The sequence below is a fragment of the Nicotiana sylvestris genome, chromosome 10 (genome assembly GCF_000393655.2).
Source record: "Nicotiana sylvestris chromosome 10, ASM39365v2, whole genome shotgun sequence".
Taxonomy (NCBI): domain Eukaryota; kingdom Viridiplantae; phylum Streptophyta; class Magnoliopsida; order Solanales; family Solanaceae; genus Nicotiana; species Nicotiana sylvestris.
This window is the reverse complement of record NC_091066.1, coordinates 27,968,128-27,994,298: the sequence shown is the minus strand read 5'-3', so window position 1 is coordinate 27,994,298 and position 26,171 is coordinate 27,968,128. Positions and strand designations below refer to the sequence as shown.

Genomic DNA, 26,171 nt, shown 5'->3' with positions numbered 1-26,171 from the left:
TTCAGCATTTCACGTCAATGCTTATGAAGCAAAACGGTTAATATTGAAAAGTTAATTTTTTTTTATTTCTCTTATATTAAGTTAATAAAGAATATCATATAAAATGATACAGAGGAATAATAAACCTGATTTTTTTTACAGTAATTATATTCTATATTTTGTTTGGTTGTAATTTGATTTCCAATATAAATAATTATAATATTTTCCTAAATCCTAGAATAATTTTATGTCGCATTCAATCTGGGAGAAGAATCAAGTGATAAAATTGCCGGTTGCCAAAGCCCGTTTAAGAATAGTATTACATTTCCAGTGCTAAAAGAAGTTTAAAAATAATTCTCAGTGCTTTAGGGTGATTATGTTATTGTTTTAATAGACAGTTATGTCCTTTGTAATCTTCTTCCGAATTAAACGCCGTTAGCCAGCGGGCTACCAAATCGGAAACCGGCGAAGCTGTCCTCGCCGGCGAGACCATCCCGCAACCGCCAACCGCCAACCATAGGCTTTATTGAATTGGGTTAAAAATAAAAGAAACAAAAGAAATTCAAACCGCTCCATATTTACTGTAACACACCACATACAGTTGTGCCATAAATTGACATTTCTTGTTTGATTATAGAATATAGTAATAAAGAAACTTGGCACCTAATAGTATGAGCTCATTGAAGTTACTCAACTACTTTCTCAGTTATAAGTCCACACCTCTTCACTCTCGCTACAGTCCCTTGTTCAATTTCCCATATATTCGGTCCTATTGTTTTTCATGTCCAAAAAATCATAGCTTTATCTCCTCCCAATTTCGCCTCTTCTCATCCGGTATGTTCTCTTTCTTGATCAAAACACTTATATATTTGATAAATTGTGTGTATATTTTGTTTATCATGATGTACATTTTTTGAAATGTATATGTAAAAATATTTAAGAACTAAAATTCAGTATATCAATTGTTTCAAGAAGTACTTTTGTAATGGCTTGTGGACAAAAAATTCTTTTTTTTGAAGATTTACGAGCTCAGCTTTTGAAATCTTTTTGGAATTTGTGACTTTTCCGGAGAGAGTGATTTGGTGATGATCAAGTTAATTTTTCTTGAAAAACCCGGGGGTTTTTATCAGTAGAGTCAAAAGTGAGGATTTTGCTAAAACTTGCTGATTGATTTTTTCTAGTAAGCTTGAGATCATTTTTGAACTTCTGTGTTTTTTCGGTTGCTGCAGATTGTGTCACTGAAATGATGAATTTTTGATTGCTCGTAAATGAGTCAGAAACATAATAAAAAAATAGTAGACCTACAATATTTAAACCAAAAGAAAAGAGTGGCTTTTGTTCAAATCCTATTGGAGGCAAAAACATCCGCTGATTTCTTTTCATGTGTCCAAGCCTTGCCTTGGTTGACAGAGTTACTCAGTACCTGTGCTAGTTGGAGGTAGCAGGTAGCTTTAGAATTAGTCGAGGTGTGTGCAAGCTGGCTCTGACACCGCAGTAAGCTGGAAAAAAAGAGAGTGGACTGTTGATCTCTATGGATTTTCCTACCTTGATTCCGTTGATCCTATTTGGTTTAGGACTGTTGAAATAAATTATGAGAGTCTAATGAATTAGTAGGCTATCTTAGCTCCTAGGAAATCCTGTAAAGAGAGTATTAAAGGTTGACTATGTCAGAGATTTTAGAATTGGTGTTGGGATTTTTCCTTAAACACGTTGCGAATATGTCAAATTTTGCACCTTCTTTCATTGCGAGCTGAGAACCTCTTAAGCATCTGTCTTTCTTCCCTTGTCAAAATGATGAATATGGGCCTCCTCATCTTGAAGGAGTAGGTACTTTTATTTTTTTCGGTTGGGGTTGGGCATCTATTTGCATCTTCAGAAAACATTAGTAGTATTTTTGGAGTAAAATGTAAGCCCTTGTCCCATTTCATATAATGCTATTTGATTGAAATAGGGTTTGAAATGTTTATTGGACGTACATATTGTATTAGTGGTAGAAAAGTTACTCGGATAGGGAAATCATTCCTCAAAATTTAAAACTTGAATTGTTAAATGAAATTGAGTTTTTGAATGTTAGTGAAAGTTGTAAAGAATGTGTTATCAGTAAAATGGTACCGAACGTTTTGGGGACGTTCCGATAAGGAAAGATTATCAGATAAGTTGATATAAGCAAGCAGTTAAATGAGTACTAGATTTCACGTGTAATATATCTTTGTTAACCAAAAATCCCTTGGATGCAACTCATTGCATATCTTCGTTTGTGCTTAAAAAAGTTAGAGATGGTAGTAGAAACATGACATTACGTAATCTTAAAGTTTCTTCCTCTTTCTTTGATTTTTCAGCTACAAGTAGTATTAGCTATATGGAGCTGGTCAAGGAAGTTGCGAGCAAGGGACCTGAATCACAACAGAATATTGCCATAAGAGCTGATGAAAAGAGCTACAGTTACATGCAGTTGATATCATCTGCGAGGAGGATTTCAAATTTGTTAAGCAAGCTAGATCTTAAAACGGTGAGTTGGAAATGACGAATTATCTGTGAATAATTTTAGGTGCATGAATTTGTGTTATAATCTTCATCAAACGGTGTGAATTAAATGAAAGTGTTTTCCCCAGTTGAAATGTTTAGTTAAGAAAATGTTGTCTATGAAATTCTTTCAGTGCGAGTCTTTTTTTCCCCAACACACTATCTTTTTTCATCTGGATACATTGGTTTTCCAATTTCAAAGTCAGTCTACTGAATATACTTCTTTTATTGTTTTTTGCTTAAATGCTTCCTCTTTTTCAGGACAAAGGCATCAAAGAAAATGAACATCTCAATGGAGCAAGAGTAGGGATTGTGGCCAAACCTTCTGCTGAGTTCGTTGCTGGAATAATAGGGACCTGGCTTAGTGGAGGTTGTGCAGTCCCTCTTGCTCTGAGCTACCCTGAGACTGAGCTACTACATGTGATGAATGACTCGGTACATCTCTCAATCTTTTATCTTCTCCCTCGTTTTTCTTGTCAGTAAAGTGTTATTTGAAAGATAATAAAGACACATAAAAATGGATGCACTTTGCTTTTCTCATACTCAAAGCTAATGATATAGCTTGCATCATTTGTCACGCCCTGCTCTCTGTCCATAGGTGATTAGCTCATCTTTAATCAGGCTGAAATATTCCGTATCTGCTTGTTGTAGAAATAATGCAATTTGCTTCTTCCAATTTTTGTCTTCTTTATGCTTACTAAATCGATGTGAAACATTGATTTCTAGGGCATCTCCATGATTTTGAGTACTGAAGACCACCAAGAACTTATGAATACAATTGCAGCAAAAACTGGTGCTCAGTTATTTCTTATTCCTTCAATTCCCGACGTGCATTCATCAACGGAGCATGACCAGTCAAAAGATGTGGTTTCTGATGGTCAACAAAATCTGCTAGAAATCAATTCCTACGGTGAGATAATGAGTAGTTTGTCTGTGGCTCGATATGGTTATTTATTTCCCTGTTTGAGATGTTTGGAGCTCATCTATGTCATTTTCCTTTGTTCTGTACATGTTACCTTTAAGGCGAGAACCCTGCTTTTATCTTGTACACCAGTGGTACAACAGGGAAACCAAAAGGAGTTGTCCACACGCACAATGGAGTCTTAGCACAGGTTAGATTCATTTTATTGGATCTTGATATGATTGATTCTTCGCCTTTATGGCTTCTTCTCGAAGTCACTGATCTAATTAGCAATATTCCACTTTTACCTCGTGATGACACATACCTATCAGAGACCTTGGCGTGGGTGATTAAGCAAGTTTGCTTTCACTTTTTTTCCCCCTCGAATAGGCAGAGAATACATATGTATTCTATTGATTCTGAAAATAGAATAATGTGTCATAGTATTTGTAATATTGAGAGATGATAAGCAACCCAATTCACCACCTTGGACAAACTGCTGGTTGTAATTGAAGGAGAAGTTTTGATATCATTTACTTCCGTGAACTTGTTTATGCCTTGGTTCAGTTGTCAGTAATATTGGGAGGGGTGGGGATGTCTTCATTGTAGTTTTACTACGAAGTACTACCTTCAGGTTTCTGAAAGTTATCTTTAATTCAACTCCTTCCATGTTTATGCTGTTTCAGGTCCAAATGTTAGCTAGCGCATGGGAATACACGTCCAAGGATCAATTTCTGCACTGTCTACCACTCCATCATATCCACAGTCCATTATTTTATTTCCCAATCATGTTGTCTACATTTTTCCTGCTCTTGCAACATGTTTTTGTGGGGGATAATGGGATAAACAATCTCATTTGGACTAAAATTTGGTTGATCCTTAACTTGTATGATACATGTGCATGGACTTTTCAATGCTTTACTGGCCCCTCTTTATGCAGGCTCCACGGTAATTACTCAAAGAAATTTCACATCTTCAAACTCTTTTTCACCACAGAACACATGCTGTCTGATTGGTAAGTTCATGTTTCCATATCTGCTTTTTTGTTTTTGAAGGTCGACTTCGTGCCAAAGTTCAGTGTGAGGGGAATTTGGCAGAAATGGCGTGAATCGTATCCTACAGATGGGACTAAAGTGGATAATGCCATAACGGTGTTTACCGGAGTAAGTCTGTTTTGAGTAGATTAATGAAATATAGTTGCAATCATATGGCATGTCGGATTTTCTGGTGCATTTACTATGTTTAAGATTTACTTTCTTAAAGTTATCTGGGGTTATGGATAGGGATAGCATTTGTGTACTTGGCTAGGATTTGCTAACACCATGGTGTCAAATAATAGCTTTGGTACCAGATCCTCTAGCCCAACTCCTCTTTTCTGATTGATGTTTTTATCATGTTAATCCAATAGGTTCCAACTATGTATGCGCGATTGATACAAGGTTATGAAGCAATGGATCCAGAACTGAAAGCAGCTTCTGCTTCAGCAGCAAGGCACTTGCGTCTTATGGTAATAGGCTTGGTTTCACCTCTGCTGGTGTTGTTTGAATAGACTACACAAAACACAATTAGGAAATTGAATGTGGAATGAGTCTATGAATTTTCCTTTTTGGTTGGTTACCGAGTATAGAATGTGTTGTTGTCAAACCTAATGTATTTCTTTATTATCCCAAATGAGATATAACAGTAATATCTGCTTCCAGATGAGTGGCTCCTCTGCACTTCCTCTGCCCGTCATGCAGCAGTGGGAAACCATTACCGGACATCGCTTATTAGAACGTTATGGCATGACTGAGGTAATTGTGCTCGTATCCACATATTTTCATACATAAGCTGTTTGATTACTTACCGTTTAATATCCATGCTTATGTAAATGGTTAATTGCATCTAGTTTGTGATGGCAATCTCTAATCCCATAAGAGGCAAGCGCAAAGGAGGTACTGTTGGCAAGCCATTTCCGGGTGTACAGGTTAGTGAGTTCCTTATGTTATGGTTTTCGACATCTAACATGTTGCTGGAATAAAGTCCATAAATGCAGTCCAGGAATTTATTAGATGCATCCCCTTATTATATTTCCTATCTGATTATTCTTGATATTTCTTTGTTTCTGATAGGCCAAGATTCTTTTGGAAGATGAGAGCAGTAACGATAAAACTGGAGTTGGGGAGCTTTGCATTAAAAGCCCATCATTGTTCAAAGAATACTGGAAACTACCTGAGGTAAGGTAATCATTACATAGTTGGTAGTTCTACTCCTTAAACAACTCCTGCTTTAAAAGAAGCTATCTTCTTCTTAAACCCCCCCGCCCGGGACGTGGCTCTTCAAATTGAAATAGATGATTTCCAATGCCATTTCTTGGTATTAAACATCTCTTGCACCATGTGAGGATTTGCTAGGTATCCAAGCAGTCATTTACTGAGGATGGATATTTCAAGACTGGAGATACTGTTACAGTTGATGAAGACGGATATTACATCATTTTGGGACGTAAGCATATTGTCTTCCAATGATTTTTTTAAAATATTTTCTAGTTTGCTGTACCAATTGCATATGGATTTATTTAAAATAGTTATTTGCTAGTTCCTGATCATAAAATAGTTTTTCCCTTGTGTACTTTTGTCACGACCCGGATTTCTCCACCCTCGGGAGTCGTGATGGCGCCTACTAGTGAGAGCTAGGCCAGCCAACTATTTGAATTATTTACCTTTTTCCCATTTTTAATCCTTTAACGGTTAAGAGCCAACATTATATAAACAACGAAAATTTAAAAGCGGAAGACTGAAACGTAATATTTTAATAAAGATATCAATATCAATTCATACGTAAACTACCCAAAACTGGTGTCACAATTTCACAGACTGTCTAGGAATACTACAAATAGAGGTCCGGAAGAGTTATTACAACACTGTCTTTGAAATACATAAAAGAAACAGAATATAAGGATAGAGGGAGACGCCAAGGTCTGCGGACGCCTGCAGGACTACCTCGGATCTCCGAATGGACTGAAGGCAGCAACCCCAAAGCTCAAAAACTGTTGCACCGGGATCTGCACATAGTGCAGAGTGTAGTATCAGCACAACCGACCCCATGTGCTGGTAAGTGCCTAGCCTAACCTCGGCGAAGTAGTGACGAGGCTAGGACCAGACTACCAAATAAACCTATGCAGTTAAATCATATACATCGGAAAATAAAAGCAGGAATATACAGTTAAGAATGGCAGGGGGAAACATGATGCGGGAAAACATCAATGATAACAGAAGGACAGCAGGTAAATATAAGGAACACCACAACTCGATTATCAACAAGAATCAGAAATCAAACAAGTGCACGACATCACCCTTCGTGCTTTTACTCTCGTCCTCACCATAAGAATCAATATAATCACCCTTCGTGCTTTTACTCTCGTCCTCACCATAAGAATCAATATAATCTGCGCGGCATCACCCTTCGTGCTTTTACTCTCGTCCTCACCATAAAATCAAAATAATCGGTACGGAATTGTACATCGTGCGGCACGGCATCACCCTTCGTGCTTCTACACTCTTCCTCACAAAATCACACACGGCATCACCCTTCGTGCTTTATCACTCTCTCACCAAAACAATGCACGGCATCACCCTTCGTGCTTTAACACTCTTTCTTACCCAAACAACAATCACAAACAATTAGGGCAAGGAAATAAATAAAATCACAATAAAATCGCGGCAGGGGAACAATATCAAAAACATCAACATCCCAGCAAGGGAGATAGCATTAAAAACAACATCCCGGCAAGGGAGAAAATATAATAATCCTCTTCTCTTTTTCACATTTACTTCACAACTCACTTCACAACTTAAGCCAATGCTTTATAAGGTTCAATTGCCAATTATACTTCCACAATTCATTTTACAACTTGAGCCAACGCTCTTCAATATTCAAATACCAATATTACTTCCACAAGCGTTGCTCAGCAATAGAAATCATCACATAAGGTATGAACAATACAAACGGAGTCACATTAACCATAATATAAGACTCACGGGCATGCTTGACACCAACGATACTCGTCACCATGCCTATACGTCGTACTCAACAAATAACACATAGCAAATAGGACACAACTCATAATCCCTCAAGCTAAGGTTAGACCAAACACTTACCTCGGCTCCACGAACACAATTCAAGTCTCAACTATCGCTTTACCTCTTGATTCCACCACCAATTCGCTCGTATCTAGCCACAAGTTACTTAACTATATCAATAAATGCTAAATGAATCAATTCCAATGCATGAAAATCGGTTTTCTAAAGTTTTTCCCCAAAAGTCAAAAACCGCCCCCGGGCCCACATGGTCAAAATCCGAGGTTCGGACCAAAACCTGATTACCCATTCCCCCACGAACCCAAATATATAATTTGTTTTGAAATCGGACCTCAAATCGAGGTCCAAATCCCCATTGAAAAACCTAGGTTCTACCCAAAACACCCAATTTTCCCATGAAAACCCTTGATTTTGAGTTGAAATCAGGTGAAAAGATGTTAAAGATTGAAGAAAACGAGTTAGAAATGACTTACAATCGATTTGGAGAAGGACTTTTATTTGGAAAATCGCGCAAAAGAGTTTATGTTTTGAAAGAGTTTGAAAAATGAAAGATTTTCGGCTAAGTCATGAATTTGCAGGTCGCAGATGTTGCAATTGCGACCAGGGTTCGCAATTGCAAACCCTTCAGAACCTGCTAATCTCGCATTTGCGATCACTGTTCGCAATTGTGAACTCGTATTTGCGATGGGAGAGTCGCATTTGCGACAACGGGGATTTCTGGGCCTCTTCGCAATTGCAAAGAAATGATCGCATTTGCGATCAGGCCTTCTCTCGCATTTGCAATGGTTTATTCGCATTTGCGAGCGCGAAGCCTGCAGACCTGCAACATACCAGCAATTCCTAAGTGCAAATTTCACTCCGTGGCCTATCCAAAACTCACCCGAGCCCTCGGGGCTCCAAACCAAACATGCACACTAACCTAAAAACATCATACGGACTTGTTCGTGCGATCAAATCACCAAAATAACATCAACAACTATGAATTTAGCATCAAAATTAAAGAAAATCTCAAGAACTTTCAAAGTTTCAAATTTCACAACTAAAGTTCCGAATCACGTCATATGACCTCCGTTTTTGTCGACTTAAATCACATATAAGACCTGTACCGGGCTCCGGAACCAAAATATGGGCCCGATACCATCAAATTCCAAACACATTTCATTTCCAAAAACTCATATATATTCCAGAAAACATTTTTTAAAAAAATTCATTTCTCGGGCTTGGGACCTCGGAATTCGATTCCGCGCATACGCCCAAGTCCCATATTTTCCTACGGACCCTTCGGGACCGTCAAATCACGGGTCCGGGTCCGTTTACCCAAAATGTTGACCGAAGTCAACTTAAATTCATTTTAAAGGTAAAATTTATCATTTTTCATAGATTTTCACATAATGGCTTTCCGAATACGCGACCGAACTGCGCACGCAAATCGAGATGAGACAGAAAGAGGTTTTAAGGCCTCGAAACACAGAATTTTATTTTATTTTATTTTAAAACATTGATGACCTTTTGGGTCATCACAGCTTTACCAATTGCATGCAGGTTATGCCCCCACTAGACTTTTATGACCTGTATTAAATTTGAATGGCAAATTCTCTGAAAGCAATCAAGTTATTCTTGTCTCCTTCCCCCTTTTGAATTTGTCTGCAAACCAAATGAAATGAAAATGTTTTCCTTGTGACTGCTTTCTCAAACTGATGAGGGAATCAGTGAAAATGACAGTCTGCTACTTCATTTTTTCTAATGTAGTAAGATCTACTAATGGATGGGGAAGTGCAAGTATATGCGCCATATACATATCTGGAATTTCTCACTATGTAGTTCAAAACCCCAAATGATAGTTTCGATAACTCGTAGATATAGGTCTGTGAAAGCAGTATATCTACTAGATTATACTCATTTAAAAAAACAAGAAAAGAAAGATACACTAGATAACATTTGATTCTAGTGATAAATATTTTTTGAAGACATAAGGTTTTGGTCTCCACTTATTAAGTTAATCCAACCTTGTTCTTTATCCCCTTAATAAAATCACGGAGTGATAAAAGTTCCTCTACTACAAAACTGTATCGGTTGGGGAAATAATTGAATTTTTTTCTTTTCAGGTACCAATGCTGATATTATGAAGGTTGGTGGATACAAATTATCAGCATTGGAAATTGAAGCAGTTCTGTTGGAGGTAGCTGTTTGTCTATCTTTTTATCTTAATTTCCTAGGGTTTCTATTAAAGTTTGATTATTCCCGTTTAAGATATCTGTCAGAATTAAGATTCTGACAGTCAGCATTTTCACCCTGTGTAATCAAATTTCCTTTTCACAGCATCCAACTATATCAGAATGCTGTGTGTTAGGCTTGCCTGACAAAGACTATGGCGAAGTGGTATGTACAATAGTTGTGCCTGAGGGCGAAGTGAAAAGAAGACGAGACGAGCAGCTAAAGCCTGCACTAACCTTGCAAGAACTTTCTGATTGGGCGAAGGAGAAACTTGCCCCTTACAAGGTATCACCCTTAATTTGCGGTGTTAATTCTTACTTGAGCTTATGAATCATATTTTGATGTTTCGGGCGATATTGTTTCTATGATTTGGTTTTCATGCGAGATGTTCTGGTATCCCAAGTATTAATGTGCTTAAACTAATTCTTGCCATCTAATAACTGTACTCCAGATACCAACTCGTCTGTTTCTTTGGGACTCGTTGCCTCGAAATGCTATGGGAAAGGTAAGATAATCCAAACTCCCTCCCGACGTTATCTCCCACCGTTCTTTCACTTCCCTTGTTTATTTCATTTTGAATCCAAACAATCATGGCAATAAAAAAGCACATTTGATGCCCTTTTCTCTATATCAGGTAAATAAGAAAGAGCTGAAAAGAAACCTGGCTGAAGATCCCAAACAGGTTTAAATTGGTCAGAAAGCAATTTGATGACGTGACGGAATATCAGAAAGTAAAATAATGCTCTAACCTCTTGAAGAATATTATCCAGACAGTGATTGAAGTATATTCTGCTGGAAAGTGCAGAATTTTAGATTTTTATTTACCTTGGAGAAAAGATAATTCCTCTGTAGTTTACAATTCAAAGGATACTAGGAATTTTAACGAGACGATGTTTGAGAATTGAACTTCGAAAACGTTTTTGAGTTATACATAGAACTTGAACTCTTATTAAATGTGGTCTTGATCTTGAAGCTTTGTCACAGATGAACTGGGGAAGATATGATATTATTGAGCTCAAGTTTTATCACATTTTACTGCCCCAAAAAGACGCTGTTAGCTAAAACAAAATATTTTCTAGTAAATACGTCCGTGACAAAATAATATTTCTTTCCTAGTGTTGCCTAAATCGTAGAAGGTTTTTTTCCCTATAACTTACTCCTTGAAGGGTAAAAATTATATTTGCCGTACAGCTTTTATTCCTAGTGTTGCCTAAATTATATTCACCAAATATGTTGACACTTTTTACGATTTTACATCCAACTACGCACTTTTAAATGATTTAGGAATTGATTTTTGTGAGCTTAATTATTATGGAAAACATTTGGAAGATAAATAGGGATGCAATTCGCTTGGAAGAAATAGTAAAAATAAAAAAGTGATAAGTAATAGTCAAAAAAGCTTTCATAGCTCAGTTGGTTAGAGCACCCGTTTAGTAAGCGGGAGGTCTTGAGTTCGACTCTCAATGAAAGCAAACTTTTTTTTTCCAGCTTGAAGTTTTGCCGTTTATGTTATTTGATTCCTTGCTCTCTTGCTCTTTATATTCTAGAACTCCGGATTTCATTGTTTTCTTATTTCAATAACCTTATCTTCCACTACTTGACTCGTCGCTTTCTTAATTCTTTTTTCTTTTAATGGCTCGGGGACAAAAGAAAACACCAACGAGAAGATGCTGATTAAACAAACGAAAAACCTAAAAACACTTGTAACATTTATAAATACTATGTATACACTAAACAACTAGCTTAACAGGAATTCAAGTTAAGCTGGCAATGGTCTAAGTGGTGAAGAGACATTCTCCTGTGGCATATCACCATCTCCTTCTACCATTTTCTTACTCATATTCTCAACACAAGGTCCATATGCCCAACTACAAACCATAAAATAAAGCAAATTAAAACCTGTCATAATTGCAAGAAGCCAGTAATAGTTCTCGTAGCGACCTCTGTTAATATTGCTTGAAACCCAACTTTCTTTCCCTTCTCGTTTAGTAAGATTATCCACATTGCTCAGTATCACACTTGCCAACAGATTTGCTACAGCCATTCCTAGTCCAAACATAGCAGCTGCTATACTTGACATACTTTTTGGAAGCTCAGAATAGTAGAACTCGGTTTGGCCAATTGCATTGAATGCCTCTGCTATTCCGTTTAAACAATGTTGTGGTATAAGCCACATTGCTGACATTGCCACGACGCCTTCAGGATTGTTCAAAAGACCTTGCTTGATTGCCTTTCCTCGCCGAATATGTTCTATGATCCCGGAGATTAACATGGCCATGCAAGAGAAGAATATCCCAATTCCCATTCTTTCTCTAGTTCCAAGACGAACTGGTTTTCCTCTGATTCTTGATGCCAATGGAAGGATAGCGCGATCATATAGGACAAGCCAAATTGTTAAAGCAATGATGGTAAACATTCCAAAAGACCCTGCTGGGATTTCGATGCTTTTAGTTATATGTCTGTTCATGGAATTAGCTTGAAGTAAAGGGAATGAACTTTGGCTCAAGTTTATCGATATCATGATCCCTGTTGACCACAATGGCATGACTCTAATGAGCGATTTTAGGTCCTCAACTTGCTCGACTGTGCGAAGATTCCATGGATCGACTGCAACGCCATCTTGCTTAACATCTTCAGGGCATTTTATGATGCAAGCCTTGTTTAAGAACCTAAAATATAGGAAACATCAGCTTCTAAATAGGAAAACAAACAAAAGGGCAGTCTGGTGCACTAAGCTCCCGCTATGCGCGAGATACGGAAGGGTCGGACCACAAGGGTTTATTGTAAGCGGTTTTACCCTGCATTTCTGCAAGACTTGAACCCATGACCTCCTAGTCACATGGCATCAACTTTACCAGTTACGCAAGGCTCCCTTAAATAAGAAAAACAAAAAGGTAATAAATCCTAGAATAAACTCAAGAGTTTTGTCACACCTCAATTTGTTCGTTGGCACGGAAAATTCTGAACCTTTGTTGTGATGGTAACCAGAATTCTCAGAAGGATAAGCAACTTTCCTATTCTTATAAGCAACCACAATTACTTGTACTAATCTGCTAAACAAGTTTTTACTAGCCTTTTGCTTGATATAAAGTGGAGAAGCAAGAAAAAACAGCAGACCAGAGAAGAACATAATTATAGCAGGAACTCCAAAGCCAACTTTCCATCCCATGTGATCTTGAAGGTATACAATACCGGTCATAGCAATCAGAACAGAGATCATAGCTGAAGCATAGTACCAGTTAAAAAATGTCTCCAATACGCGTTTGTTATTAGGATTATCGGGCTTGTCAAACTGATTTGCACCGAATGCTAAAGAACATGGTCTTACACCACCAGCACCAATCGACATTAGCATAAAAGAGGAAACCAAGAGTGTATATTGAGCCGGTGTTGCAGATTTACACGCCTGAACTGATAGATCGCAAGGGGAAGGCCTTGCTTTCGGAATCATTGCTGTTAACCACAAGAGAACTGCACCCTGCAAATGGGACATTAAGATGTTGAGTAGCAGTAACGGATACAGAATTTCAAGAAGATGAGTGCATCACTATCTTTAACATATATATTTAATTTGGTTAGATGAAATTCAATGATAAACGATAACTAAACGAGTAACTATAATTAGTTGATACTATCATCTCAACAAATAATCATTAAGTTTACAATAAGCTGTAGAAGTTTATTCTTTTTGATAACCAGTTAGAAGTTTATTCTTTTAACAGCTAATTAAACACAAGAGCTGGTATTGCTCGATATATTTAAAATTTAACATTTGAAGATTGTTTCTGAATTTGAATATGACAAACTAAAAGCAGATCAGGAATATTCAGGTCTAACAGAACTTTTAAATCATCTTTTGGCAAAAGCTACGTTTAGGCAGGTTAAGCATCTGACATATGTGTAGTTTATGACCTCGATTAATTCCACTGAGTACCTGCTATCATCTAAGTTGCAGACTCTTCGATTTTGGTTTCGTCCCCGTCCCGATACGAGACGGGGATGCGGACCGGGACGGGATACGTCCCGGATTCGGTCAACCGACTTCGGGCACTTTGACCGGAGTCCATCGACAAATTTGGGAGAAAAATTGAGATTTTCATTTCTCAAAGTCAAAAATAAAACAGATTTAGGACAATGAAAGAATAATGTCCATCTTGGAGAATGAAAGATTGAATTCTACAATATTCATGTAAGTTTTTGACATAATATCTCTCAAAATTTACAATATTTTTATAGCTCTGTTTTTTATTAGTCGAATACACGCACCTGTATCCATATCCGGATCCGCACCCCCAATCTTAAAATTTAAATTTTGCCGAATCCGATACTCGGATCCGTCCCCGTATCGAATACCCGCACTCGAGACCGAGCAACTTAGGCTATCATCCACAGGATATGTACCAGGTAAATCTAATCAACAGGACATGGGCAGGATTTGAAACTGGCTTCTTTCAGGCCCTACTTGAATTGCTTTCTTCAAAAAAACTTTCTTTATTAAGAGTCCTTTTAGAAGTTAAGCTCCTTCAAATAATAAGATTAATTCGCTTAACCTCATACCTCTAAGCGCTCGTGACTATCCGATGATAGTCACTTCGCCTTCCTTTTAGAAACCTGAGACATGATTCAGCTCCCACTTTATTGACCGGTAGGTCACACCCTTAAATGAAGTTTAAGCTCCTGCTAGGCGCGGGGTGCGGAAAGGGTCGGGCCAAAAAGGTCTATTGTGCACAGCATTAACCTGTATTTCTCAAAGAAGCAGTGTTCACGGCTCGAACTGTGACCTCCTGGTCACATGGCAAAAACTTTACCAGCTATGCCAAGACTCCCCTTTGACGTTTCTTCCAAATAGAATCAACTAATATTAGCAGTAAATAAGATAATCACGCACTGTACAGATCTAAACTGCATTGGATCCTCTGATTAGAATAAACTGTGCTAAAAACTAGTACTAAATAAAATTTTGTCAGCCTAAGATATAAGAAGTAGCACTGTAATTCTATTTTGCACTATTGAGATATACTCAGGTATAGGGATCCAATCACAGTCCTTCCTTCTTCTCCCTCCCTCTCCTCCAATATTCATGAGCCCACCAACAGAAGGAACAAGAAAAAAAAAAGACAAAAGCAGTACGTTGTCATCCAAAAAGTAATAATATTCCACTATGTAAATAGAAAAAATTCATCCGTACTTGATGTTTATATGAACATTATTAATTACCATGACTAAGTAATAAATTTGTGTTGAGAATGAGTATTAATTAAAATTAATTATGCAAAAACATGTCATATATTCATTACTTTGGTGTAAATTCTAAACAATTTTTTCCTGAAAAAATAGAGGTGGCTGAGTGAAGGACGTGAATTAAGCAGTATTTAATACTTAAACTTGACAGGTTACACTTAATCTACCTCACACGACATGACAACATTATACAGCTATAGCACCCTCAGATTAACTAACAAACTATGGAGTATATGTTTATTTTAATATATACAGTTAGCTACTACTACATATATAATAATAATATACCCAGCTTTTTAAATAATGCTAAACCGAGAAGATAGGAAAAAGTGTCAAAATAAACTACTCCATAAGTGATAAGCCTATTAAATATTGGCAAATGGGAAACTAAGGGGTGAGTGCGACGTTTAAGCAGGAAAAGACTTGTACTACAATACGCGCTGACAGTTAAGAGGACAACAAGTTTACATTGTATCAAGGCTGGAAACAAGTGTACCTCGTACCAATTACTACAGTATTAAAATCATATAAAATTCAGGCTTTCAAAAAAACCAGTAAATGATTTATGGAGTAATAATAATTACCAGGAAACTGAAGATGGAACCAAATCCAATTACAAGGAATCGACCCAGATATGAATCTGCAATGAAAGCTCCAACTAGTGGCAAGAAATTTGTAGCTGATGACCAATAAAAGAGTAAATTTTGAGCTGTAGTGACTCCCATTCTGTAATCTTTCATCAGATAGAATGTCATGTTGGGTAAAAGTCCATAACTTGCCACCTTCTCCAGTGACTCGTTTGCTGTGTTGACAACGTAAAACCCAAATTTGCATCATGTTAATTACCCACAAATAGCTAGTAATTCAGTTTATAATGATGTCTAACATATATAAACAAAATTCCGCAGTAAAGAGTTGAAAAGAACAAAAATAAAAAAAATTTAAAACTAATTATTCCCTCCGAGGAGAGAGAATAATGGTAAAATTATCTCATATAGTCGTACCACATGCACATTTGCATTCAACCAAAATTTACTTTTTATATATATATATATATAAGATGCTACTAATAATATAAGATGCTACTACTAATATATAATTATTTTTTAAGATGCTTCTACTAATATATAACCATTTTTTTAAAACTATATATAGAGGGAATTTTTGCCGAACTTTACGGGTACCGATGACCCCTAATTTTATAATATAGTTCTGACTCTGACTATAAGTCACTATGGAAGCAGCCACTACTGTTTGCATCATGGTAGTGCCTACATTGTATCCTATTGGTGCGGTCCTTTTCGAGACCTGCGTGAAAGCAGGATACTTTGTGCACCAGACAACCCCACTTATCATCCATTTTAGATGAAAAATAAATTGATTGGACACATAATTTAAAAAAAGAAAGACTTTTGGAACGTGGAGTCGTGGAAAAAGACATGACATTTTCCATGGAAATTGTTACCTATAATGAATGGCATGGTTACAAGACCACCCTTAGATCTTGTCATGATTCTTGGAACCGCCATTGGAGAAAAAGAAGAAGAAGAAAGTTGGTGGTTATGATCCTCCTCCATTTTAGTCATATGATCTGAAGAAAGCTCCAACATTTCCTTCTCCATTAGCAACAACAAGGAGATCGATGACTAAGCTGGTTACTAACTAGTGATGAAAGTAAGCAGAGAATGAGAATGAGGTAAAGAGGGGGGGGATTGTGTTTTCTTATCATGTAGTGAAGTGAAACTCAAAAACAAGCTGAAAGCTGGATGTATAGTGATATCAGACAAGTATCATGGGGATGGGTTGGGGTTGGCTCTGCAGTTGCTTTTTTCCTACGACAAGAAATATTGCCATTATACCCTCTCTTTCTTGCTTTTTAAAAAGATGACTAATAATTCGACCGTCTGCACCCTGCAGACAAGCTGGCAGGGAATTACGTGCGATTCTGTGTTAAAGGTTACATCCTTTTATATTTTATTGTATTTTTTCTTTTAACAATTTAAAAGGAAGCATGTAAAATTGTTGTCATGTGACCAGGAGGTTACGGTTTCGAGTCGTGGAAACAGTCTCTTGCAGAAATGCAGAGTAAGATTGCGTACAATAGACCCTTGTGGTTCGATATTTCCTTGAACCTCACATATAGTACGAGCATAGTGCACCACAATAGACCCTTGTGGTTCGATATTTCCTTGAATCCACATATAGTACAAGCTTAGTGCACTGCTCTTTTAATGAGCACGAACAATAGTCCCTCCATTTTAATTTATATGGTGGTAGCTAATTAAAAAAAGAAATAAATTACTAAAATTTATGTTAAATATAAAGTTTAAAGGTAAATTATTTTTAAATATAAAAAGATGCAAACTTTTTTTAGAACAAACTAATAAAAAAAGAATATCATATGGAGTATACAATTTGAAACATATGGAGTAACACTTTGTTCATTAGAATTATTTTACATGAAATTAATTGGAAAAAAAATGCTTTCGACACAATCTTTTAGCGGATAATGGTAATAGCTTTTAAATATTTATCTTGTACTGTATCCGGTGACAGATAAAATTTGGAAAGGAAGATGGAGTTAGCAAGTTGTAACATCGAGTATTTGTCTTGGGTTAAATGTCAGTACCTACTTAAAAGAAAAGAGATAGGGGAAGAAGGTAAAAGAGTGTGCATGTTAGTAATATGTTGGTTACTTTTAGTTCTGTTCAGAGGTGACATTTGACTTGACGAAGATTATAGGGTAGTTCAAAATTCGATTAATAGTTAAAGGAAAGCGTTTCCTATTCAAAAATTATTTTATTTTAATTCAAAAGCTCTAATTAAATGTGTATAATGAATATCATTCCACCACGATAGTCATGAATCATGATAGTATTTGTCCATTGCTACTAATCCTTACTACTTATTAAATATCAAGAAGAGTTCAATTTCTTTTTTCCATAAGTGTTCTTGGAATAAAAAAGTTTAGGAGTATTTGTTATATTTTCAATGAACAAATTAAGATTAATATGATCAATTTCATTATTAATTAATGTTAAAAAGTGAATTCCTTAATATGCGTGAAAACAGTAAAAAAAATCCATTAAAGTACCCTTCCTTGTGTGCTATGATTATCACAACTCATCATTTCTTATATATTTAACAACGGAACATTCTCTTTCAGCTTTGCATAACCAATTCGAAATTCATTAGAAAATTAGGATTAATTGATTAATGCAAAGATAATTAACTATCCCATAATTATATTATAATGAAGCTTTTAAATATTTAAATTTTGTAAAGTCGGGGACTCTGCTCGAACTCCCCTTCGAGATTTCTTCAGTTCGAGATTGAACCACATCAGCCACTGCTGGTTCGGCACCCTTCGAAGCTTCAGTCTCCCCCTCTTCTGAGTTACCAACGGGCAGTCGGCATCTTCTCCCTCTTCATCGTCATCCCGAAGATGTTGGACCGCTTCCGTAGATAGGGCTGCAGGATCGGCCCTAGGCTTTAGAGCTTTATTTTTCGTGGGCTTTGGGGAACTTGCTGGTGAAGCCCTTTTTCTTTTCTTCTCCTTGGTTGACTTCGGGATTTCCTCTTCACCGGGCGGGGGCGGCCTCATAGCAACAGTATCTCTGAGGCCTACGTAAAGGGAAAGTGAGTATTTTACAGGAAAACGTCGATGTATGAACAAGGAAACTCACCATGGTTTTTGGCTTCCCACCGAACCTTGGCCAAATCACACCAACAGCGTTCTTTGTGTGAAGAAGTGGAGGCCAGTTGTTGGACCCAACCTGCGAGGTCTGGGACCGCACCAGGAAACCAAGAAGAAGCTGCATCATCGAAAAGGAATTAGATCGAGGAAGAACATGGAAAGCATAGTAGTAAGGATCAATAGGGTTGCACTTACGTTTCATGTTCCATTCCTCGGGAAATGACATCCTTTCAGCAGGATTTAAGTCGGAGGTCTTGATTCGGACAAACGGCCCATCCATCCTCGGTCTTTGTCTTCATCGATACTGGAGAATAGCGACATTAAGGACCGACACTGTAGCTTTATCAAATCGCCTCGATAGAGGCGTGGACCGTATAACCTAATTAGATGGTCAAGTGCAAAAGGCAATCCCCCATTGACCTTGCCCGAGAAGAACCTGAGCAATTTGAAGACACGCCAGAAAGAAGGGTAGATTTGGCCAAGGGTCACCCGGTACTAGTGACAAAAATCGAGAATGACCGGATCTATAGGAACCAGTATCGGATCTACGAGACCCAGTGTGAAAGGATAAGTATACACGCTTAGGTATCCTTTCACATGGGTAGTGATGTCCTCCTCTAGGGAAGGAATCACCACTTTCTTATTCTCCCAATGGCAGTCCTCTTTCACCTATTTGATATCGGCCTCAGATATCGAGCAAATATATCGGGACATAGGCCTGCATCAGCCTGGAATAGATGGAGGCTTATCGATTTTAAAATCGGAAGATAGCTCGCATGGCCCAGGAATACATTCCTCGATACGAGGTGGCGTCGTCGTTCTACCACCGACCGACCGCGATGATAAGGAGACATTTTCTTACTTAGGAATAATTTTAGATGTTTTAGCCATTGCTATTGAGAAATTTAAAAGAAGGCAAGAAATTGATGCTGCAACAAGAACAAATTGAAGAAAGGGTGAACTCAGAGATAAAGAAGCTAATGCGGATTTGGGAAAAGTTTGAGAAGTAAAGATTGTGAAAGTTGTGGAATAGACCTATTTATAAGGACCACTTTGACGGCTTGGGGAAGCTAACGGCCGACCGCCAGCCGCCTTCAATTAAAGACCTTGGAAACTATGCAGACGTGACCTTTCAATTACTTCTATCGCTAACGTCATGAAGTGGGCGTCACGATCAAGGTATCGGAGGATAGAGAATCAAAACGTTTCTTATCACTTTTTTCTAAGAAATGCGGGGACTATCTGTATACGGTTGAAATCAGGTGTACCCGATTTCATGGGCTCGAAAAGTCATTTCAAGCCCGAGTTCAGAATAGGTCGAGCTCGAACCTGATGGACCGAGCTAGATCCTCAACACTAATGACACTAGAGTCAACTACATATGTATCATCAATGTTTTTGGTTGACTCTAGTATCTCTTCTACAACATCGGCATCCTCAAATTCTAGTTGATTGGTTTGGTCATATTCTACTCTCAACTCCTCCAATATAATGGCAATTTCTGTAGCCAATTCATGCTCTTCTTGGCTACTATCCACACTGTAAACTTGTTGTACTTCACAAGTTTCAATTAGTTTATTCGCTTGAGCCTCCAAGTTGTGAATAGTTGCCTCTTGCATTTGTATATGCGGTGGTTTCTTATCATATAGTTTCATTAAACACTTTAACATATCCTTGGTCAGCTTTAACATATTTGTGATATCCTTCAGATCAACTTCCCTGGGTTCTTTGTTCCTATTAACTTCACGAGAAAAAGTAGAACCATCATAGTAAAGGGTTGGGGGAGGATAAGATAAATAATCACAACTATAAAAGTGATCATCTTGACCACCACATATAAGATTGAGTTGGTGCACATAACTCGCTCTCGAAAATATTTTGATAATTTTGCAAAGGGTGGTTTCCTCCACAATATGCATAAAGAGGATCAAAAGTAGAATTACCAACATCAAAACTCTCATAGTTCCAAGATGCCATGTTCTCAAATCAACAAGTAAAACAAAAAAATTAAAAAAAATCAAATATAAAAATAAAATAAAAGTTCAAACTTGAAACCTAGCAATATGTACACCTACAGCTACATCGTTAGTTCCTCGGCAACGGCGCTAAAATTTGATCACGTCCAACTATGCCTTATAAAAAGGACTAAGCGGCCTCTGCAAATATAATCCGGTTTACAAGTCCGGAGTCGAATCCCACAGAGAACTAAGGCTTAGCTACAACTGTTCAATATTACCAAGAAGAAAAGCTTGAACAATTCCTAGCTTATAGATATTAAGATTCTTGTGTTTAACTAATTAAATAACAAATTAAAATAGCAAATTAACAACTAAATATACTAAGGGTTAGAGACAAGATTAAGGAGATCTAGAGTTATGATTTCCTCAATTGTCGGAATCCTTCCCGCTGCGTCTCCTATAATTTTGCCTAAGTTTTCTCTACCGATCATGAACTCTCTGAGTGTTGTAATTCTCTCCCGAGTAACTATCACAATTTACTAGACATATTCTCCCGAATTATGCTAGCTGGCATTAAGTACGGATCACTCGGATCGCACCAAGGTTTCGTTATCCCTAATCCCACCTTTAAACCCTTTGCATTGATCCCTCATATACATTAGGAGTGATGTTGTTCAACAACTACCTAAATATGCATTCTCTCCCGAGTAATACATACTAAATAGGCACAGTCGATTGAGAGCTCTTCAACCAACCACAATATAAACGTAGTTAAACAAATAGAGAAAAGCTACGGTAAATCTATATTAACTTAACAAGAAAGTCATCCTTCAATAGGTTCCATCAAAACCCTAGATAACAAATTAGTTATTCATAATAGTATGCATAACTACAATACTAGAATTCATAACCAATAATGGAAATAGGAAGAAGGAAGTGAAAACTCGTAGAAGAATTCCCCGCCTTGCTCCTAGTGTGTTCTTACCTCCTTAGGTCGAATCCCCGGTCTAAACTATATCAAAAGTATGTCCCAGTCCTCAAAATAGCATTTTTACATATATTTATACCAAGTAGGGTCGGGCCCAGACGAAAATACCTTTTCACGTGCGAAATAGGACAATCACTCTGTAAAATTTGCACTATCGTGCCGCATGGGACGACGCGCCATGTGGGGCGGTAGTGGAAAAGTTCAGATCGCTGATTCTGACAGGCTGCAGGAAATTTTCACAGACGTGGCGTGCCCCGCGCCGTGGTAATAGGAATTCAGGAAAACGTAAAACATGAAAATTGTAGCTCTTTTAAATAGCTTTCCAACAATATATTGTGGAGCCCAAATGGAGTTTTGAGCGAAAAGCTATGTGCATTTTACTAGACAATGCGTTGTATGCCCGCTCGATTCTTCATTTCGTTCTTAACTATCTTCCATTGATCGCCGAACACGATTCCGGATTAATTCCTTGGGCTTTTACTCAGACATCAAAGCTCCAAATCACTTGAATTCATCCCATAGTATCTACATAGCTCGGAATCACTCCTACAAGACAAAATACACAATTAATGCAAAACACTAGCGATTAAAGCTCAAAGTCAACTAAAGTGCAGTAAATTAGAGTGTAACATAAGAATACGTATTACTTTATTATTATCTGGTGATAAAAATATATGTAAAGACATGTATCATATATTTATTGGCTAGTACAAACATTAAGTATCGGGTAAATTTTTATCTATTATTTCATCTATTTGGCTCCCTCAACTTTGAATTCTTATTCAAAATTTCTTTCCCTTTCTTTCAATATTCTTAATTTTCATACCAAATAGTCCATGATGGAATAAAATTGGAAGGTCTCAACATCACAGATTATGTTTGACAGCTAAGTAAGATCATCCTAGCAAATAATGCCAGGAAACAATTGGACAAAAACAAAATAATTACGAGCAATTATTCCTTCATTTTTAGTTGGATATTTTTGGCACTTCGTCAAGTGGTCAAAAGTGAGACACAGAAAACGTTTTGTACAATCAGCTCAGCTGTCTATACAACTATTATACACCAGTAGTTTATTTCTAAGCAAATGGGGGTTATTATTACGTAAAGGATTATTCTTTTCATATGCTTGTTCTAAGCTTTTCCTAACAAATCAAAATTAAATAATTATTACTCATTTTAAGGAAAGAAAATGAGTAATTAGGGAGTAAACAGTTAAGCCTTGTGATTAATGCTATCATGGTTATTTTAAATAGGTGTCAAAATCTCTAAACGACATTTAAAATGGACTCCAGGTAGTAACTAAGAAACAAAGGTTTAATTTTACTTTTGTTTCCATCAATTTTGCAGTTTCGTACAAATATGATGAAATTTTACTACTTTCACTACCTTAGTAATTTTGTTATTATTAAAAGCTTGTTTAAGGAGCGTTTCGACATGGTAAAATTTTGGAATTTTAACATTCCTATGCCTAGGAAACTATATTACCCTCAATATTTAAGGTTTGATATAATTACATTTAGTATACCTAATTATCATTTATATACCATTAGTGGTTTTTAAAGGTATTAATTACACTCCTAATTTAATGGTACCGTATATTCCTTCTAATACCACTCCCCCCCACATTTCTCTCTCCAATTCCCACACCTTCACCCACGTTTCCCTCCCACACCCATGATTTCTGTATCAAAATCCCATTATTTCTTCCTTAGCCAAGGCACTGTCGGCACATCTGCAATCTTCTCCCAATGTTTTTATGCCCGGGAAAGATGAGCACACACCTGGTCGATTTGATGGTTATGATTTCGGGTTCCTTCAGTAATATAAGAGGAAAGGAAAAGAGAGCAGTAATTCCACCATTGATAGCCATTAAAAAGCTTTGAAGCTTTGAATTCAAATTTGGGTTTTCAAGAATCATTATTTGTTTGGAATGGGTGTTATTGTAAATAATTGGGAATATGGTTTGGAGTTTATATCTCAATTTTGAGGGGTTTTGGTGAAGATTAGACTTGGTTTTGGCTGAATTTCAGATTGAAACTCGAAGAAGAAGAAGAAGAAGAAGAAGAAGAAGAAGAAGAAGAAGAAGAAGAAGAAGAAGAAGAATATATTATATTGCAGCAATTGTAGATAAATTGTATAAAAATTGTAGACTGTTGTTTATTTATTTTTGAGCTTTGTGTTTTTGTGTTAAAAGTTTTGATGAGAGCTTGTTATTCCACTTCGTCTGTTTTGGAGCTAACTTGTGCAGAGGAGAAGATGTTTTTTAAGTTATATATATTGCTATACCTTTAAATTCAAGAAAATATGGTTGTATTGTATTTAAAGGGCGTGAATTTGTAGAATAGGTTGAATGTGAGTAATGAGTCAAATAAGACTCGCAATGGCTTATTTTCTACATTTAATCTACAACAAAACTACATATCATTTGAAAAATTAATATGAAAATACAGAATTTCAATGTTTCTACAAATTATCTACAAAATTTTTACAAACTGTTCATAACAGAATTTATCTTTATTTTCATGCATGTTCGTCTGTAACACTAAATTTACTTGATATGTCAACATCTCCCGTTATAGAGGAATACAACTTATCTATAATTTTCTATAACTTTCACACATTATTTTCACTCAGTTAAATATAACTACAATAACATAAAATTTGAGCTTTGTATTTTTGTGTTAAAAGTTTTGATGAGAGCTTATTATTCCACTTCGCCTGTTTTGGAGCTAACTTGTGCAGAGGAGAAAATATTTTTTAAGTTATATATATTGTTATACCTTTAAATTCAAGAAAATATGATTGCATTGTATTTAAAGAGGCGTGAATTTGTAGAATAGGTTGAATGTGAGGAATGAGTCAAATAAGACTCATAATGACTTGTTTTCTACATTTATTCTACAATAAAACTGCATATCATTTGAAAAATTAATATGGAAATACAAAATTTCAACGTTTCTACAAATTATCTACAAAATTTCTACAAACTATTTATAACAGAATTTATCTTTATTTTCATGCATATTCGTCTGCAACACTAAAGTTACTTGATATGCCAACATCTCCCGTTATAGAGGAATACAACTTATCTATAATTTTCTACAACTTTCACACATTATTTTCACCCAGTGAAATACAACTACAATAACATAAAACTTACATAGAAATTTTATACAAAATTTATACAATATGTTTTTTGTATATTTTGTATCTGATTTATACATAGTAAAAATAATTTTCATACAACTAATTATATATTATACAACTTATCTACAAATTATCTACAATTTTCGTACATTATTTCTACTAAGTTATATACAACTACAATATAATATCACTTAAATATAATTTTTATACAATGTTGTTCAACTTTCATACAATAGTTAAATGAATAAAAGAAAAATAAATAAACAACAGAATACAATTTTTCTACAATTTCTGCAATATAATGTATGTCATGTCTTCTTCTTCTTTTTCTTCTTCGAGTTTCAATCCGAAATTCAGCCAAAACTAAGTTTAATCTTTACCAAACCCCTCAAAATTGAGATATAAACTCCAAACCATATTCCCAATTATTTGCAATAACATCCAATCCAAACAAAGAATGATTTTTGAAAACCCAAATTTGAATTCAAAGTTTCAAAGCTTTTTAATGGATGTCAATGGTGGAATTGCTGCTCTCTTTTCCTTTGCTTTGTATTACTGAAATTCGGACATAATTGCGTTTGATGTAGAAGTATTGTAGAAGATTTAGTCGTTTTTGATTTGTAAAATCAGAAAAAAGTTTGAAACACAGTGTATAGAAAAAGCAGAGACGCTAAATTTGAAACGAAACTGACGAAGAAGATTAATGTGCGTGATTTGCGTTGTGGAAGATCTGAAAGAATATTTAATCCCCGAATTTTAGCGCGCCTAAAGAAGGAAGCCTACAGCTACAATGATTCCTTTTTAATGCATTGTCTATATTATGTAGAAATACTATTAGCGTGAAGGGTAATATGTAAACTATGAACATATTTGGTAATATAGTTTCCTATATGGTATAGCAACGAAAATTTTCCTAAAATTTTCATGTGATACCCAATTTTGCGGTCCGAAAGAACCAAAACTTGATAGATATGGTAGCCCACTTTGATACACTAGTACTAGTATATATTCTAAGGGGAGAAATTCAAAAATAGCCAGATTTACAAGTGGTCATTCAAAAATAGCCACAGTTTCAAAAGTAATTGAAATTTAGCCATTTTTTATGTAAAGATAAATCTGAACGAAAACACTGTTCAAAATTCAGAAAAATATTCCAGCATAATATACTGGACGTTCATACACGGGTCATCGAACTCCAGTATATTATGCTGGACCAGTCTCTATTGCAGCAAAATAGTGGCTATTTTTTAATGACTTGGCAAACACTGACTATTTTTGAATGACCAGTCCGAAAATTGGCTAGACCGTGCTATTTTAACTATTCTGAGGGGGTGTTAGAACTATCTAACTAATAATTAAGCAGCATATTCTACATTAACATTTTATTGCCAAACCTAGATCAAATATAAGTTGAGAATTAAATTCCACAATTACTCCCTTC

At 36.2% G+C, this 26,171-nt stretch overlaps 2 protein-coding genes and 1 non-coding gene across 4 annotated transcripts; 2 read left to right on the top strand and 1 right to left on the bottom strand.

Annotated features, from left to right (window-relative positions):
- Window positions 1–548: 548 nt before the first annotated feature.
- LOC104234782 (probable CoA ligase CCL8) lies at window positions 549–10,650 on the top strand. Its single transcript, XM_009788415.2, has 17 exons — window positions 549–813; window positions 2,319–2,488; window positions 2,764–2,937; window positions 3,229–3,412; window positions 3,526–3,614; window positions 4,090–4,159; window positions 4,299–4,351; window positions 4,459–4,566; window positions 4,812–4,910; window positions 5,104–5,196; window positions 5,292–5,369; window positions 5,515–5,619; window positions 5,797–5,887; window positions 9,588–9,661; window positions 9,802–9,981; window positions 10,148–10,201; window positions 10,331–10,650. Exons 1-17 carry the CDS (start codon window positions 651–653, stop codon window positions 10,382–10,384), a joined length of 1,839 nt encoding a protein of 612 aa, XP_009786717.1. The 5' UTR covers window positions 549–650; the 3' UTR covers window positions 10,385–10,650.
- A 444-nt stretch (window positions 10,651–11,094) lies between these two features.
- TRNAT-AGU (transfer RNA threonine (anticodon AGU)) lies at window positions 11,095–11,168 on the top strand. Its single transcript has one exon. It is a non-coding gene; the product is annotated as a tRNA-Thr (tRNA).
- Window positions 11,169–11,370: 202 nt separating this feature from the next.
- Window positions 11,371–16,820, bottom strand: LOC104234781 (protein NRT1/ PTR FAMILY 1.2-like). Of its 2 annotated transcripts, none has more exons than XM_009788414.2 (4): window positions 16,403–16,820; window positions 15,522–15,739; window positions 12,630–13,174; window positions 11,371–12,365 (listed from the first exon to the last, which is right to left on the bottom strand). In XM_009788414.2, the coding sequence occupies exons 1-4, from the start codon at window positions 16,557–16,559 to the stop codon at window positions 11,456–11,458; spliced, it is 1,830 nt and encodes a 609-aa protein (XP_009786716.1). In that variant the 5' UTR covers window positions 16,560–16,820; the 3' UTR covers window positions 11,371–11,455. The 2 variants fall into 2 exon arrangements, with proteins under 2 accessions (XP_009786716.1, XP_070016803.1); XM_070160702.1 differs by having other exon boundaries at window positions 12,933–13,174.
- Between the last annotated feature and the right edge of the window lie 9,351 nt (window positions 16,821–26,171).